This window comes from Neomonachus schauinslandi, chromosome 4, assembly GCF_002201575.2.
Source record: "Neomonachus schauinslandi chromosome 4, ASM220157v2, whole genome shotgun sequence".
NCBI lineage: Eukaryota > Metazoa > Chordata > Mammalia > Carnivora > Phocidae > Neomonachus > Neomonachus schauinslandi.
Genome location: NC_058406.1, coordinates 44931624 through 44945525, shown reverse-complemented (window position 1 = coordinate 44945525; position 13902 = coordinate 44931624). Strand labels below are relative to the sequence as shown.

Here is a 13902-nt window from a genome sequence, read left to right as displayed (position 1 = left end):
TTATCACAGCTGCTTTAAAGGTAGGTAGCATTTCTCCTGTTTTATGGTCAGCGTCTACAGCTGGCTCCCGGTGTGCCCACCACATCGGTGGCTTGGAGCATGACTGGCTTGTGCAGCACCACCACCCCACCCCAACCCCCGCCCCGCCATCCCTTACTTCCTGCACCTGCTGCCTCCCATCCTTGACGACTGCCGAGCCAGGTCTCCCGGCGGCCTCACGCACCCTCTGCCTCTCTCTGTCTGACAGACTCCCGCAACTCCAGGTGATGCCTTTATCCCGTCTTCATCTCAGACACTTCCGGCGAGTGCAGACATGTTTAGTTCTGTACCTTTCGGCACTGCTGCTGTACCCTCAGGTAAGCTGTCCTCCACCTGCTTCCTTCCTTCGGCCTCCGCCCATCAAGGAAGGGACAGGGTTGACTTGAACCAGCTGTCAAATTATGCCAGAATACCTGTGGAGCTAGCAGCCTCTCCTTGTGACTCTTCAGGTGACATTAAGAGGCCACCATTGGGAGGCAGGGAGTATTTACAAACCCGTGGTATGCTGTAGGCTGGATTTCAGTGATGCCTTTCACCTGGAAAAGTCAAGGTGCTAGGTTACTCAGTACACAGCTTCCAGGAGCTCCGTGCACACCCAGCCATGCAAATCGGCACAAGTTCATTTCCCCCTGTCCATCTCAGCCAGAGGGAGGGAGGATGGCAGGTGGGGGTAGGAGCCCCCACAGACCTCTGGAGATCTGGTTGATAGGACGTGTCTGCTCCTTCGGTAAAGACTCAAGAATGGGGAGGCTCTCCATGCAAAGTGGGATGCTGAGGGGCAGAGCAAATTGCTAACAGTGAATTTGGGAAGGTGATGGGGCTCTTAGTGATTTGGAAGGTTCTGCTTTCTAAGCATCCTTTAAGATATATATACACTACTTTTACAACAGGGTGAATATATATATTTACAGATGAGCAAACTGAGGCCCAGAGAGGGGATATATAGAATATATTATACACATACACACACACACACACACACATATTTAAATACATTTACCATGTATTAAGTGATAATCCCTGAGCCAGGTGCACAGTAGGTCCGGCGTGGGTGCGTGTCCATTTAAATCGACCACCTCTAAAGGATGAAAGCCACATATCGTGGAAGAATTTGGCCTGAAAAACACCCCCAAGGGGCAGGGGCTCAAACCAGAGAGTTGTGATATTGGCCACTGTTTGCTGAGCACCTGCTAATGTGCCTCAGCCTGGTACTAAGTGATTTAAATGCATGATCTCGCTTCATTATCACAGCTGCTTTAAAGGTAGGTAGCATTTCTCCTGTTTTATGGAGAAAGGTGTGTGTGTGTATATATATATATATCTATAGTGACAGTATTTCAGGTGAAGCACAAATTGGTGGGATCTCAGATATCTTAACTTGTTTTCATGGCATCAGGCACTCCACGTAGCCAGGCCACTCTAGTTGGAACGTGGCCAGAGATGGTATTCCACTCTTTACATGCATGAGAGCCTTAAAGACTGTTTTCTTTCTTTAGCTACATATTTGAAATCTGTCGCTTCATCCTACTATTTTGTTCCTATATACAGCCAATAGAGCCTGAATATTTTCCTTTTTTTAAAATTTTTATGTATTAATTTATTTCAGAGAGAGAGAGTGTGCACATGCAAGCGGGGGAGAGGGGGCAGAGGGAGAGGGAGAGAATCCTCAAGCAGACTACCTGCTGAGCGTGGAGTCTGATGACGTGGGTCTCAGTCTCACAACACCAAGATCATGACCTGAGCTGAAATCGAGAGTCCCTGACACTTAACCGACTGAGCCACCTAGGTGCCCTGAGCCTGAATATTTTCAAATACACGTCTTCTTGCATTTTTCTATAAATAATTTTCATTATATAGCATTAGAAGAAAATTCTTGACACCAAATGAACCTTGCTGTTATTCAAAGTGAAGTAAAAATTCATACTCTATTCTGAAATGGTTACAATTATTCCCCATGAGCCCAGAGATCATAATGAACTTTCAGAAGCAAAAGAGGTTGGTAGCCAATGGTTCTAACTAACACTTTAGAATCTGCAAGTAACCCAGATGTTTCATTGGCTAAGCTTTCCGGTCAAATCTGTTTATCCATCCCTAAAATGGGACAGTAGTGATGACTAGTTTTCCTTACCTAAAGTGGGTATTAAAATTTCCTTGGGAATAGTGTGATAGAATACGTCCTTTCAAAGAAGAATAACAGTTTTCCATCAGAAATGTATCACCTTCCTGCGTTGAGACTACACATACTTTGCCCTCATTATAGCAGGTAATGGGAACTCGAGGCCCCAAACTCACCAACTTGCAGACATGTTCATTCCACAAATACCCCCTTAGTATCCACATGAGGCAGGCCCTGTTCTAGGAGCCTGGGGTGTGTCCGTGAATATAACAGGCACAGGTCCTGCCCTCAGAGAGCTTCCTTTCTGTTGGGGAGACGAGGCAACAACATAAAAATTAGTAACTTACATAATAAGTCCGCGAACGGTAAGTGGTATGGCCAGAAAAAATGCAGAGCAGAGTGTAGGGGCTTTGGAGCAGGTGGAGGACACGTGTGAATGGAAGTTGTGGTCGGGAGGGGCTCATACAAAGGTGAGCTCTGAGCAGACTAGAAGGGGTGAGGGAGAAAGCCAAGAAGATGTCCGGGCGAAGAGTACTCTAGGCAAGGAGTAAATGAGAGTGACGCAGTCACACAGCTCCCGGTCCTAATGTGTGAATAAAAGCCCTCAAGGACCTGCCCATGCCATGCACACGACTGCTCCTGAGCCTGTGTGTCACATCAGGGCTTTGAAGACCTGGTTTCAGTCTTGCTCCTTGACCAGCCATGTTGCGAACTACGGACAAGCCACTTCATGTCCAGATTCAGTTTCTTCAGCTGCTAAAAAAGAAAAAAAAAAAATAATATATATATATATATATATATATATATATATATATATATATATATATGTATCGACAGATTACCAATAGATTACCTCCACAACTTCAATGTTTAGAATGGAAGTGTGAAATTAATTTCAATGAGCACATTTTTGCTTCTTGACGCTCCTGCTTCTACGTCAGACTGAGGAACAAAAGTAGACTTCAGTGGGTAATCAACTGTCAGCCTTTTCCTCCTTGAACCCGTCCTAAAAGTCTCTGCAGACACTGAGGCTCCATCTGCCTGTCCCCAATTGTCCAGCCGGTGGCAGGGAGCCAGGGACACAAACCACGGTTTGCAGTACAATGGATGGGCTGCTGGGGGATTTTGCATCCAGTGGGCTGGGTTTGAATCTGGGCTCATCTATTTATGTACATTTTAAACTCCTGAGCAAATTACTTAACCTGCCAGAGCCAGAGTTTCTAAATCTTTATAAATTAATCGAAAATAATACTTCCCTTGCAATGATACCATGAGAATTAAATGAGAAAACAAAGTGAAGCACCTTGAAAATTGCTGGGACCCCATAGAGGCTTCAATCAGCAAATAGCTGTTGTTGCTACCGTTATTATTATTATGACTCCTATTTGTAAAGTAGAAGAAAATGTCCTACCTATATTTTTTCCTCTAGCCTTTTTGGAATATTTAGAAAAACATCCATGTAATAAAGGTTAGATCTTTGGCCTCTTAACTGTGCATGGCAGAGCTGGCCTGGGGGTTTAGAGAATGTACTGTGTATAAATACAGAGCCTGCCACTAGCCAACTGTATAATACTCAGCTAAATCTCTTCTGAGCCTCAGGGAGCTTATCTATAAAATGGGGATGGTAATTCCACTGTACAGAACTGGTCTGACGATTGCATGAGTTAATACACATAGTGGAATATTTAGAACAGTGCCTGGTGGTGGTTCTATAAGTAAGCAGTCAACAGGTGTTTGTAGCTTGTCCGTTAGGAGCGCCGGCTCTGCTCCCCAGGCCCTGTGGTAGCTGCCTCAAGCCTTCCCCTCAGCCCGCTGCAGTATCTCAGACACAGAGTAAAGAGATACTGATACCAACTACACAGAGGTTTGTTGCAAGGATCAGTGTCAAAAGTGTCAGTTCCACGAGGGCAAGGATTTTTTTTTTGTTTGTTTTGTTCTTCACCACGTCTCCAGAGACTGAAACAGTGCTTCATACCAAATAGGGCTCTTTTTGAATGAATGAATGAATGAATGAGATCACGTAAATAAGCATTACCATCCAAGTTCTGCATACATATTGGGGGAGTCCCTTAGATTTCAGTGTTTTTCTCACATTTTAGTCTGCTCTTTTAATTCAGATAATGAGGTATCCCCAGGTGCAAGCATCTGGTTATGAATTGCAATTTTCAGCCGTCCTTAAAAATCTAACTGCAAGGCAGTAATGCAGGTGTTCCCCTCACTTCACGGCAAGATTTATGATTGATCTGAACTCCGTGGCATAAACAGATGCTCCGTGGCACCTCCTCCCTCCGCTGCTGAACGTTAATGACTAAATGTTACTAAGCTGCTAAGTGGCTGCTGTGGCAGCCACCGAGTGGCTTGCCCTGTCCATGGCTGCCGCAGCCTGCCACCAAGGGGTCCCCTTGGGCATGCCCGATGTCATGGGGCCAGACAACCTGAGCTCACAGGTCTGGGGAGAGCCCAGGCTGCAGAGACCCCCCCCCCCGGAAAAGTGAATGAGACTTGCGAGTCCCCAAACATGATACCCAATTACCCTGTGCTGTTTTTTGTTCTTTTGAATATTGTCCTTGGGTCTGAAGCAGATGGCATGAAGCCAAGGAAACACGCTAATAGCTCTCTCCAGAAAAGTGTGCACAGCCCATCTGTTGGTTCCTTGTGGGGAAAAAAAAAAAGACGGGGAAAGAAAAACCTGCCACCAACAGTAGAATCATTAGACATCCCAGCACTCACCAGTCTTGGAGTTGAATTGTACACTTGGCAAAATGCAGCGAAGGCATTGACTCCACTATGACTCATTCACATTTACAGAGACTGCCTCCAGTCTCAGGCATTTATGGAGCAGCTGAGGTGTGCTCCAAACGGCGCTAGACACAGAGGACAGGGAAAGAGAAGATAGAGGGTTTCTGCTAGCAGGTGGTTTCTTGTCTAAGGAGGGAAGACAGGACGACTGGGCAGTTACAACACAGTGAGACAAGTGCCATCAGAGAGATGAACACTGGGGTCTGCAGAAGCCCAGAGAAGGAGAACCAGTGGAGTCCAGAGGGCAGGGAAGGCACCCAGCAGCAGTGACGCTGAGCGGATTCTCAGAGAGTCCGTAAGGAGTAGCCACGTGAGGTAGGGGTGGCTTCCCAGGCCAAAGCACCAGCAGAGATGGAGAGAGCGGGGAGGGGGGGGAGGGAGGGCGGTTTATATTTGCAGCTGCTGCAGGCAAAGGTACCAGTGAAAATGGGCTGAAGAGCTGGGAAGGGGCTTGATCCCTGAAGGCTCCTAAGCCAAGCTAAGGTATCTGAACCTTTTACTCCAGACAATGAGACACTATATTTGCATTTTAGAGCAGTCCTCCGGTGGAAGCAGAATGAGAGACCACCTGGCTGGAGGCTGAAACCTTCCATCCCTTCACCAAAATGGGCATTGAAAGATCCATGTCTCCACCACATCAGACCCAGTGCCCCCTTTTTAGGACAGATATTTGTGATGTCTCCTTTAAATTCTTGAAATGAAATTCACAGATAATATAACTTAGCCACACGGTTTTTTAAAAATCAATATAATGCCATCATTTGAATATAAGGAGGAAATTTTTAAAAGCTCATTTTTAATAAAAAGCTATCTATTTCAATAAGGAAAATACCCAGGCTCATCCACACTAGAGGTCCTACTAAGTGGTCAGGTGTGTAGACCTATCAACAGAGTCACTGCAGGTATAGACGGACCCGGAACGCTGTGTTGGCCTGAACCCCATGGGAAGGGTTTCTGTCAGGAACCACAGCTTCCCCAAATGGTGAGCAAATCTTGACCGTGTTCCAAACAAAACGAAATACAGACGGCCCTCAATGTACACAGTTGTTACAATCCTGGAAAACTAAGTGCACTAATACTATGCAAAGAAACTTTGAATTTCTAGGTAATTCAAAGTCCAGCCCATACTCAAACAATCGTAGACAGAACGTGGGGGAATTGTTTGTTGTGCACGTTGGTCTCACCCATTGTAGGATATCAGGTACCCAAGCTCTCCACCTCTTAAGTGCGGGTAGTGTCTCCCTCTAACAAGTTATCCTGACAGCCAAAATACACTCTGCAAATGTCCACATCATCCCCCCCAGGGGGCGATAGCACTCCCATTGAGAACCGTCGGGCCCCATCAAAGCTAATCAGAAAAAGAGAAAAACAGTTGTGGAATTCTTAGTCTGTTGGTAGGCTCAAGTCACTGCCTTATGATGTGACAGGTGAGGTGAGAGGCAATGCAAGCAGCTCTCCGGTCTGAAATGTCCGCACCAACACCTCGTCACCCCTCTTTCTTCAGGGCCCAGGGCTAAGTGATCACATAAGGTCTGTTTGGCTTGTCAACGCTCCATAAGAGCATGTCCAGCATCCTGCTGGATTCATCTGCTAGAAGCCCGTGTGCCCTGTCTGGAACCTCCTCTCACCTCGCAAGGAAATGGCCGGATGTGGAATGTTGTCCCCATTCCTTAGCCATCAGTTGTAGGGCAGGGGATCTGAGGCTGGAGCATGAGGGAGGCAGTGGGTGAAACCGCACACAGTTTCTCTGGGCTTCCCAGAGTCCCTGACAGCACCCAGGACACACATGATCAGTGCCACAGTGCCTGCCCATCTTCCCTTTGGAAGTTGCTAGGCTACCCTGCACCCACTCTTCTTTTCCTAGCCTCACTGCTGTACACCTGCAAACTCCTTCTGACAGCCATGAAAAGGCTGGTTTTGAGAGGTCAGGCCAACCCAGCTTCTCCCTCCTCTCCTCTGCCCGGCCTGGGCATCTGTCTCCCAGGCTCAGCTGCACACGCACGTGGTTACGTGGCCCTCAGGGAAGGGCAGGGATCACTGGAAGGACCTGGGAGTTTCTCTGGGCCCACCCACAGTTTGCTGCAACCCCAGGCGGGTGACCAAGCCAGGTGCACTTTGCAAAGGTCAGAAATTGGTCTTGGCCATCTGGGTGGGGCAGTGTGATGCAGAGGGAAGAACACTAGCTCTGGTGACGGGTGACCTCAGTTCAGATCCTGATCCCCCTTCATGCTGGCTGCGTGACCCCAAGCACAGCCTTCCCCTCTCTGAGCACCAATATCCTTATCCCTGGCGTGGGGATGGTAATACCCACTCTGTAGGGATTTTGTGAGGATGTAAAGCACCAAATGCTGAACCTAGAACAGTGTAGGCATTTAATAAGTGGAAAAAGTTATCTGTGTTAGTCTTGCTACTGTGAGAAGTGTTACTTATGCTCTTCTTAAAACGATTATATCTCATCTGAAAGGAATTAGCACAGCCAACAATTAACATGGTAATGTATGTGAGTAGACCCCTGGAGTTGTGCGGTACCCAACCTTTGCCACTCTATGAGGGGCTCCTGAGTAAGTAGACAGTCACCTAAAATTGGTGTCGTAACAGTTATATGTTAATAATGTATGATAATCCCTGGAGCTACCATTTATTGCCTGGCTGCTATGGACCAAGCAAGGTATTACGTACTTTCTGGGCTCTATCTGATTCAAATCCCACTAAGTGCTAGCATTTACTGAATGCTCACTCTGTGTCAGGTGCAGTACTCTACCTCAAATAGGTCCTCTCTGTCTTTAAACCGAGCCCGTGAGGCAGACGGTATTCTGTGCCCATTTTACAGATAAGGAGATAGAGGACGAGAGAGCTTGTGGAGCTCTCCATCAATTCCAGAGGTGAGAAGGGGCAGTCTGAATGTTAACCTAAGCCTCAAAACCCCGACACTCCCAACTCTTCTACCCTTGGCACCTGGCTTCGATGCTGAAAAGGACGATCTTACAACCCGGCTTCCAACAAAGAGCCTGACTTTTAGAGAGCTTAAGCGGTCGGTCTGGTGAGAAGGGGAGGCAGGACTCAAACCCACATGGGCCCGATTTCTAGTCCTCTGCCTTTTCCACTGAGACACACCAGCACCTGAGGCTGTGTGGGGTCAGAAACCTTGAGTGATTATAGCAGCATCACCATTATCTCCCAGATTTCTGCCTGGCTTGCTCGCTCACCACATTCTAGTTTCCCCTTACGAATCACCTCCTTCGAGAGGTTTCCCCTGCCCATTGCTCTAGAAGCAATGCTCCAAGAGAGCAGGGACTTTTGTCTTACTCATCCTTGTCCCCGGTCTGTGGCACAGAGCCTGATACCGTATCTTTCTGCCGATCCCTCGAATCCCTGAGTTCTTCTTTCCCAGGTGCCTGACTCTTCTTTTTCACCCTTCCAGGTTATGTTGCAATGGGCGCCGTCCTCCCATCCTTCTGGGGCCAGCAGCCCCTCGTCCAACAGCAGATCGCCATGGGTGCTCAGCCACCAGTCGCTCAGGTGATGCCGGGGGCTCAGCCCATCGCCTGGGGCCAGCCGGGTCTCTTCCCTGCCACTCAGCAGCCCTGGCCAGCTGTGGCCGGGCAGTTCCCGCCAGCCGCCTTCATGCCCACACAAACTGTTATGCCTTTGCCAGCCGCCATGTTCCAAGGTCCCCTCACCCCCCTTGCAGCCGTCCCAACCACGGGTGACTCCACCAGGGCAAGTCCACAGACCGCGACGCCCAGACAGAAAATGGGGAAAGAAATGTTTAAGGATTTCCAGATGGCCCAGCCTCCGCCCGTGCCCTCCCGCAAACCCGACCAACCCTCCCTCACCTGTACCTCAGAGGCCTTCTCCAGTTACTTCAACAAAGTCGGGGTGGCACAGGACACAGACGACTGTGATGACTTTGACATCTCCCAGTTGAATTTGACCCCTGTGACTTCTACCACGCCATCAACCAACTCACGTGAGTGCCCTTCTGCGGAGACGTAAATCCACTGAGAGTGATGCTTTGTTTCTGGAGTCCGAGACCTCATCTCAGTTCACATTCAACAGGCCTCTTTATGTTACTACTACTAATAATAATAGTTACCAATTACGTGTATCTACTTCATACACATTGTTTTTATTACCTTTATACTCATAACAATGCTTATTACAGGTTTCGTTAGACCTGTTGGGCCAATAACGAAAGTGAGGTTCAAGGACAAGGAGAGTGGTAGAATCAAATACAGACCTGTTATTTTTCTACCAGTCACTCTGCTGCTTATGTTTTTGTTGATTTGCTCATCTCTCCATTCATTCAGTATCCCTCCTTTATGACACACAGATGATTGAATTGTGCGGCTTATTGAAATGGAAATGAATGGTGAATATGAATTTTAGAAGCTGGGGAACGAGGGCAAAAAAATTAGAGTAGAAAACTACGATGAAGAGAAAAATTAGGCGAGAAAAGGAGCAGCCACAAAGTCTCATCCAACTGGTATAGTTGAAGCCAGAGTTTGGCTCAAGGCTTTGGGTAGTCAAAGACAAAAAATAGTAGTGAAGCAGAAAGCTCTAGACTGGGAACCCGGAGAGCAGATTTATCACTTCCTAGTTTTGTGCCTATGGGCAAGTCATTTCTGTGAGCCTCAATTTCCTCATCTATCTTAGGCTAAGGGATATTAAAAGGATTCAGTGGTACATGTACTGAAACACTGTATACCTCACCGAGTTTAAAGTATTGTCACCATTATGATTGCATATGGAGTGGTTCTGAGCAGAATCCCTGGACCAGGATTGTCTTTGGGCAAACATGTGACATTTCTTAACCTCAGCTGGTTGATGGGTAAAAGGCCTCAGTGGCTTGGATGAGCAGTGTGCCTTCTTCTAGTTGAGGCATTCAGTGATTCTGTCCCAGCTCACTTTTCCGCTGCAAGCATCCAGAAAGCCATAACCACGCAGCCAACCAGAATCCAGATACACTTGAGCACGCATATGCTCGGAAAGGTGTCCGGTAATTCAGCTCGTGCCTTGACAGTTGATAAGAAAGAGAAAAGTCTCAGGGAACAATGAGTTTGGCGTTTTCATTACTGTCACAGATGATAGGGATCACTGCTTGGCCAATAGTGAGAACTGTCAAAAAATCTAATGTTAGCACAATTAGGTAGTGTCATTTCAGCCAGGTTCGGAAGGCAGTTCTGAAAAGGAATGCCTTCTGTGTGTATAAACAACCTATTCCCACTCAGGCCATATGATCTCCATAGTGGAGGCATCTCTAATAGCTCTAAGTCACAGGGTTTCAGTGAAGAATAATGAATAAAAAACAAAATGCTGAGAGAATGAGAGCCACGCATAAATAAGCAAACATCTTTTGAAAGCAAGTGTCTCTCTTGCAATGGGCTTGCGTGCCAGCTACAAATAAAAGGGAAGTTTCAGTTCTTTGAGGGCAGGAAATGTGTCCTAGTCATTTGTACACTTCTCCTAGGGCTAGCATGGCGTCTAGCGCATGGGAGACATTTGGGAGAAGTCGTAGAGGTTGAAATGAACAGAACAAAGGCCACTCAGTCACTGTTGTGTTTCAGAGCAAGGTTTTGCAACGTGGGCTTTACTGGTATTTGGGGTCAGGTAATGCTTTGTGGTGGGGCGTGCCCTGTGCTTGGAGGATGTTGAGCAGCCTCCCTGCCTCCACCCACTAGATGCCAGAAGCACACATCCTGTCCCCCTAGTCCTGACAGTTAAAAATGACCCGAGATTTTGCCCAATGGCCCCCAGGATTTCGGTTGCCCCAAATTTAGAACCACTCTTTTAGATTATACAGGTATTCTAGAAAAACCTTCTAAAGGCTAAAACACTTGCATAAGTGAACTCCTAATTAGGCTTCCGATTGATTTCATCTGATAAGTAGGACCAGTACACCTCTCTCCAGCTGGCAGCTCAGGCTGGGTTCTCAGCCTTCCATAAGCAATAAGCCACTTCAAACCCAATTTGGAATCCAGTTACACTAACACTTATTCAACAGCTGTCGAGCATCGGGGTGTTCTCGTGTTGCTTATCTCACTTAAACCCACTAGAGCGAGTCGGTTCCATAATCATGTCATAAAACAAAACAGACTTCCTTTTCAATTAAAAAAAATTAATGTTTTATTGTAAAGAAAGTGAGTGAAACCAGTCTTTATATCCTTTTATCCATGAGCATCACCTTCAGAATGTTTTGAGTAGAGGATCAGTTGGACCAAAAGCTCACAGCTGGGCAGACAGTGTAGACAGAGCTGTGTTAAATCCCAGCACTCCTGTTCCATGGCTCTCTTGACCCCGAGAAAATCCCTTCACCTCTCGGAGGGCAGTTTCTTCATCAGGAAAGAACAATAGGTCCAACACTGCTTCGCCATATTTGCGTTAGAGAACGCAGTGAGTACAAAATGCCGAGCACCGTGCCCAGCTCACTGGGCACACAGCAGATAGCATCGTTCTTCTAAATATAAATCCATCAAGGTAAAAGGTACTCAAATATAAATCCATCAAGGCAAAAGGTACTCAACTATAAATCCATCAAGGCAAAAGGTACTCACTAAGTTTGATAATCATTTGCTGTCTGAAAAGCAGCCAGATTTTGGAATTTCTGGGCAGTGATGGGGGGTGGGCAGTGGCATTTAAAATTTAGCTACTAAATCAAGCTACAACACCTCCTCACTTGGGGCTGAGCCAGTGACTGGCGTTTTAATGCCAAATTAGAAATTATTTAAAGAAAAATAGCTTCAAATGGCATATTTGTTCTAACCTCTGGAACAAATGGGAGGAAGAACATGTGGGAAGTCCAGGACAGAAGATGCATGTCTTTATGGAGTGAGGGATAAAGTTGTCAGCAGCAACCTCCCGTTTTCCCACATCACAGAGGCACTCGTCATTCAACACGTGTTCTACACACACCTACCATGTGTAAGGATACAAAGCCTGCTTCCACCAGCCACCATCTATGGGGCCTTGAGCAATTTAGCGACCTCACTTCCCTTAGCCGTGAAACTGGGATCACCCCTACCTCAAAGAGGCTTTATGCGGGTTAGAGATACCGTCCATAAAGTTTCTGACAGTACCCAACATGCAGAAGGCTCTCAATAAATGCATATCGCTGTCCTCTGATCTATTTATTCTTACTGAAGTACATGTATGATGTTAAGAGAGAAGAAAGAAAAACTGGTTCAGTGATTCTCACCTTCAGCGTGTAGAAACAGAGTTTCTGAGCCTGTAGGTCTGGGACAGGGGTCCAAGACGGCATCTGTGACGAGTTCCCGGATCTGCTCATGCTGCCAATCCAAGGGCCAATCTTGGAGAACCAACGCTAGCCCCATCCATGGGCACCCACTCCTACCTGTCAAGTGTGGGACAGGACAAGATAAATATGTACAGATGAGGTGTTCAGGGTAGAAAGCAGAGTGCTGGACTTAACTAGATTATAACCAGATCCCCGAGGTCTTGGAGGGGGAGGTACATGGTTGCAGCCACTTAACTCTGTTCCCTCCGTGTGCCTCATTTCTGTGTAGCTCCAACCCCAGCCCCTCGACAGAGCTCTCCATCCAAATCATCTGCGTCCCACGCCAGCGATCCCACCACAGATGACATCTTCGAAGAGGGCTTTGAAAGTCCCAGCAAAAGTGAAGAGCAAGAAGCTGTAAGTGACCATCTGTTCTTTCTGGGTTTGCTTTTCCTTAAAATTAAAACCGCTGTATCTGAAATGGACAGTGGGCAAGGAAACCCGCATAGGAAAGAATGCTGGCTCAGAGTCTCAAGTTCTAAGCGGGGCTCCTAGGGGGGCTTTCTTCGATGTTCGAATGAGCAGCTGAAAAATGTCCTTTCGTGAAGTCGTTCCCGCATGTTCCCGCGTTGGTGGGTGTGGTGCCCTCCAACTGCGGTCCCTGCCTCCTTTAAAATAACTGATTATATGTATGCATGAAAATAAGCCCAGCTGTCTTTTGCTTTCCATTGTTGAAAAGACAAAAAAAAAAAAAAGTGTTATCTTCTTGTGTTCTAGCCTGATGGATCACAGGCCTCATCCAACAGTGATCCATTTGGGGAGCCCAGTGGGGAGCCCAGTGGTGATAACATAAGTCCGCAGGCTGGTAGCTAGATAGCACAGGTCTGGGTAGGTATCTGCTCTTTTTATCTACTTCATCCTTAAGCTCTCTGCGTTCCCCTTGGTTTGTCCTTCCATTTCTGAAGTCACATCCCCAATGTTCGCACCATCTCTCCTTGCCTGCTGTTTGCCATCTTGTGTCTCCTCATGGATGCATGACCTTTGACACACACTGCTAGGTAGAGGTAGGGGTGAGGAGTGGGGAATGGTCATATTCTTTCATTAATGATACGTTCTGTAATAGAATGAGGCATGGTCCCTGTCAGTCAATGTGGATTCAGTTTCACGAAACATCAACATTCCACGATGGACACATTCTGCCCACACTGATTCATTTCTCAGTGTGGTGTGATCCAGATGCTTTCATCTTTTAAGCAAAGCACCACTGCATTTGCCTACACTCCACAGATCTAAAGAGGGCACCAGCCAAACATCCTGAGAAGCCAGGCTAAGAGGCAAACCAAGCAGTGCTTGAAATTAGATGGCTAGAGATGTACAATCACACTAGCCCATTTTGTGTGGCCAGGAGGGCTGATATAATGTAAGAGTGAAACTAAAAGCTCAAAGACATGTAGCATTCGCTGGAGGCTCTGCTGTTTGCACTTGTGCTACGGCATATGGCTCACCACTGAACCACTTCAGATTCCATCAGCAGCTACTTTGAAAGAAGTGTACTTACATTTACTGGAAGTGGCTTCTGGCCCTTGAATTTCAATACCTCTGATTTGATCGGAAGAAAGAGGAGCTGATGAAGCAAACCTTCGCAGGAGACAGAAGTACACCTCGTTCCCTAGACATGATTTCTGAGGTCACTCCTTGACAAATGTGTCCAATT

General features: G+C 46.9%; 1 protein-coding gene across 2 annotated transcripts in view; it reads left to right on the top strand.

Annotated features, from left to right (window-relative positions):
* Window positions 1–13061, top strand: part of DAB1 (DAB adaptor protein 1) — a 260912-nt gene extending 247851 nt beyond the window's left edge. For both annotated transcript variants that reach the window (XM_021683945.1, XM_044914036.1), the window contains exons 10-13: window positions 248–356; window positions 8376–8924; window positions 12478–12605; window positions 12966–13061. In XM_021683945.1, the coding sequence (XP_021539620.1) occupies window positions 248–356; window positions 8376–8924; window positions 12478–12605; window positions 12966–13061 (882 nt within the window). The remainder of the gene's footprint in view (window positions 1–247; window positions 357–8375; window positions 8925–12477; window positions 12606–12965) is intronic.
* Window positions 13062–13902: the final 841 nt, after the last annotated feature.